General features: G+C 40.8%; 1 protein-coding gene across 2 annotated transcripts in view; it reads right to left on the reverse strand.

Annotated features, from left to right (window-relative positions):
• Positions 1-314: 314 nt before the first annotated feature.
• LOC107575783 (adhesion G protein-coupled receptor L3-like) overlaps positions 315-4,486 on the reverse strand; it is a 20,288-nt gene continuing 16,116 nt past the window's right edge. For both annotated transcript variants that reach the window (XM_016262113.1, XM_016262112.1), the window contains exons 3-6: positions 1,823-2,032; positions 839-1,059; positions 519-585; positions 315-410 (exon numbers count right to left, since the gene is read on the reverse strand). In XM_016262113.1, coding sequence (XP_016117599.1) covers positions 315-410; positions 519-585; positions 839-1,059; positions 1,823-2,032 — 594 coding nt within the window. The remainder of the gene's footprint in view (positions 411-518; positions 586-838; positions 1,060-1,822; positions 2,033-4,486) is intronic.

Genomic DNA, 4,486 nt, shown 5'->3' on the forward strand with positions numbered 1-4,486 from the left:
AACTTTAGACATCTCAAAGGCCCCATCCACCACAGGCCCACCTTTCGGAGGCTCCTCCCCAAAGCCCCCACCCCTCCACAAGCTCCACCCCCAGAGAGCCCACCTCACCGGCCACACCCTCCACAAGCTCCACCCACAGAGAGCCCATCTCACAGGCTCCTCCCCTCCACAAGCACCACCCACAGAGAGCCTACCTCACCGGCCACACCCTTCACAAGCTCCACCCACAGAGAGCCCATCTCACAGGCTCCTCCCCTCCACATGCTCCACCCACAGAGACCCCATCCAACAGGCCCCACCCCTCACTGTCAGGCTTACTTGATGTTGTCAAGGCAACCAGAATCTGGCTTCAGGATGGCGGTGTGGTGGAACATCTTGTAGAGAGCGATTCCCAGGAAGATCACATTCAGCTGGGAAGAACGGAAGCACATGATTTGTTTACGATTCACACGTGAGGATACCAGGATGTAGACTGAGTGTTTTAAATGTAGGTTATAGTGAGTATCAGAGCTGGTTACCATGATGATGAGTGTGGCGGGGCCTATAAAACTCCAGATGAAATAAGTATCCAACCGCAACCAGCACCTGAAAATGAGACAAAAACACATCACTCAAGCATCAAATTAACGTACACACACACACACACACACACACAGAGGAAGTAATACTGCAGGTCGTCTCCAAGGTTCTTGTGTCTTTTGGCTGATACATGAGAGTCCTTTCAATTATTCAGACTTTAATTTCCGCAACATTAGACTAAACTTCAACCCTCCTGCGACCACACACACACATCCCAGCAAGACCCAGATTTGAGTGTATTTGTGTGTGAGAGACTCACACTCTGTCCGTCCCGTAACTGCGGTAATCCACTGCGGCAGAAACGGCCACGATGAGCGCAGGAATGCCGTATCCGGCCAGGTAGAAATATCTCTTGCGCGAATGCTCGCTCTCAAACACCTCCACCAGCATGATGTAGAGCTGAACGCCTTCCAGAAACATCCACGTGAACGCAGACAGGAAGAAGAAATGCAGCAGAGCCGCAAAGACGGCGCAGGCGATCTGAAAGACACACACAAAAGCTCTCGTTACCTGGACATTGATGGATGCTGTTCTGCAACCTCACAAACCTTCTCAGATAATTGAAAAATGTGAAATAAGAGGGTTTAAAGATTATAAATCATGCATGACGTTCTGCATTAGAGTCACACTCACTGAACGCTCTCTCATTAAATCTTTATGACACACACACTTGTGCTATTTCACCCTCTCATGAACTAATAAGTACATGCAGTCTGCCATTTAAAACATCCCGTGTCCAAATACACGATCTTCCCAGCTGCACAGTATGGAAAAAGTGGTATGTCAAATGAGTAGAATGTTTAAATATATATATAGTACTCAAGTTTTTTTAGTATATTGAATTGCGTTTATTTTTCTTAGCCACTGTCAAGCATGCAAGCATACATTCAACACAATTTTCTGTTTATGTTTAAAACAATAAAAAAATAAAATAACTGTGATGTGATGAACAATGCAAGTACAATGAAAATATCAGGATTATCATCACATAAATTAAGACTAAAACCATAAAAGAATTATTGCTCCTTAAATAAAATATATTTGGGAAAAAAAATGGAAATGGAAACTATAAAAATTAAACCAAACTCAAATTTGAATAGCTGTTCATGCTACGAAAATAACACTGAAATGATAAGTTGTGTGTGTGTATGTGTGTGTGTATGTGTGTGTGAGTGTGTGTGTGTGTGTGTGTGTGTGTATATGTGTGTGTGAGTGTGAGTGTGTGTGTGTGTGTGTGTCGTACGGGCTGGTCCGCGCGGTTGATGCCAGTGAGGAAGAGTGTTTCAGCGATGAAGAGCGAGATGCACAGGTTCTTGTGGATGGTGTTCCTGTCGCTCTGCAGGCCGCGGAAGAAGCAGAAGGTGAAGATGCAGACGAGCAGACAGACCAGAGACAGCAGGATTCCCACCCATGTGATGATGTCCAGCAGCAGATCATGAACCGAGTCTGCCGTCTGCAGAGAGAGAGACACAGATCAGAACGCTTTCACATCCCTCTGAACAGAAATATTACACCTGGATATCAAAACATCGCTGCAAGCAGCAATTACAGATACACAGCCACATTATCAAAGTACAAGAGAACATCAGAGCAAAATAAATGTAGTGACAAAATAATAAAAGTGACAAAAGTGCATAGCACACAAATGCTAAAACGTAAAGTAAAATGAAATGAGAACTGAAAAAAAAAAAAAATAATAATAATTTTAACATTTTATTTTTCTCTTATTTATTGTTCTAGGTACCCAGCCATAATTTAAAAATTTAGAATTTCAAATTGTATATTTGAAATTATTTATTTATTTATCATTCTAGGGACTAATCAATCGATCAATAAAAATAGAAACTATTTCTGCTATTCAGGTATTCACACTGATGGTTAACCTTTGCCCACAGACAAATGTAGGTAGCTATTTTTTGTTAATATCTTGTGGTGTAATTAATTATATGAACAAAAAAAAGAGTATATTTCACTGCAAAGCTGCAAACTAGCCTCCAGCACAGTTAATAACCCTACAAGTCTTCACACGTGTATTGTGTATTTTTCTGTTAAGCGCGTGTGACAGTCAGTTTGATTTATTATCGTGCTGCAGTTAAAGCGCTCAGATCCCGCATACGGCGTCACTGATTCCCACTGTACTCCCTCTGTAGGGTCCCTACGGAGGCTACACAGCCAGGGGAGAAGAGCACAGCTGATATGGGACACATCCCAGAAGACTTTGAGTCTGGAAGACTGGATGTCAGCATTTCTGAAGAACACACCTCATGAATATTTATGAGCACTTCATGGGTAACAGTACATAGCTTATATGTATATGTGTGTGTGTGTGTGTGTGTGTGTGTGTGTGTGTGTGTGTGTGTGTGTGTGAGTGTGAGAGCCCCAGAGGGCCGCTGAGCACATAACACATCACTCTTCCTGAGGCCCACTCACCCTTGAGCGCTATATCTCCTCTACATTCAACAGCAGTGTGTGTGTGTGTGTGTGTGTGTGCTGTAAGTAAATCAACAGCTCAAGCCTGCTCAGCACAATCCACAGCGAGTCTCAGACTTTATAGAGTCAACGCTGAGCTCAAGTAAATCTACGTGTCTATAAACACACATACATACAATCTCACACACACGTATACATGCACTCTCAGAAAAAAAAGGTACAAAAGCTGTTACTAGGGTGGTATCTGTGAAAAAAGCACACCTTTGTACCTTATTTACCCCTAAAGGATGCATAATAGTACCTTAAAAGTACATATTGACACCTAAAGTGTACATATTAGTACCTAAATTGTACATCTTAGTGAAAGGTACCTCTCCAGTGACAACTGCAATGCCCGATGCCCAGAATGCCCAACATGGTAAAAAAAATAGGGTATTTTTCAACTCAGTATGTCATACCGAATCTAAAGAGACCAGTCTTGTGATTTTTGGCCAAAATATTCAGTAGTTATAAGCAAAAATGTAAATTTTTCATATCTCCAGACCACTAGGTGGCGCTGTGCCGAAACTGTGCAGGTAACCTCAGGTCCTGGTTATTATAACGCACACCAAGTTTGGTTTGAATGTGCTAAAGCGTTATGGAGATATAGCCTAACGTCCACTTTGGTGTGCTCTTCGTCGAATTCACTCGCGCGTTATTCAAGAACGCTTTGACTAATCAAATTTAATTCCACAGCTTTTTTAAGCAAGGTCTGAAGATGAGCTGGTCCGATTTTTCGATATCGAATTGTCTTAAACCAAGGAATCAGAAGAAAATAGAATTTTGTTTCTAGCCCGTGTGGTTCAACTGTTATTAGCATAAATGTGAGTACAACTTTGAGCAGATGGTGGCGCTAGAGGGTTTGCGTTAGAGACTCCAAACCAGCTATGGTTAATGTTGAGACTGTCTTCTATGTGTGTGCCAAACCTCCTAACTTTCCCGCAAGCGGTTCTATGGGCTATCATAGACTCCCAGAGCGAAGAAGAAGAAGAGGAAGGAAGGAATGACAATATTTAATCATTTTCATTCATATGCATCCCAATAACAATATATTCAGTAATAATACAAGTTTTTACTAAAATATTTTGAGAAATATATTACAAGTAATGTAAGAAAATGCCACATGCACACTTACATGAACATTATTGAGAGACGATGCCAATGAGTCACTGAATCAGAGTATTGAAGTGATTCACTGAACTGAACAATATCAGCATTTTTGCTGAAGTTTAAATCAGAAATTATATTAAAACAAGAAGCGAAAAGCGTTGCACTGCTGGAGTCTTTACTAAACATAATGGCAAAAAAAAAAACATTATTCAGTTGACACTGTCAACAAAATAATAACTTATAAAAGAAACATTTGTTTTATATATTTATATATATATATATATATATATATATATATATATATATATATATATATATATATATCACC

This window comes from Sinocyclocheilus grahami, unplaced genomic scaffold, assembly GCF_001515645.1.
Source record: "Sinocyclocheilus grahami isolate Dianchi unplaced genomic scaffold, SAMN03320097.WGS_v1.1 scaffold2887.1, whole genome shotgun sequence".
In the NCBI taxonomy this organism is placed as follows: domain Eukaryota; kingdom Metazoa; phylum Chordata; class Actinopteri; order Cypriniformes; family Cyprinidae; genus Sinocyclocheilus; species Sinocyclocheilus grahami.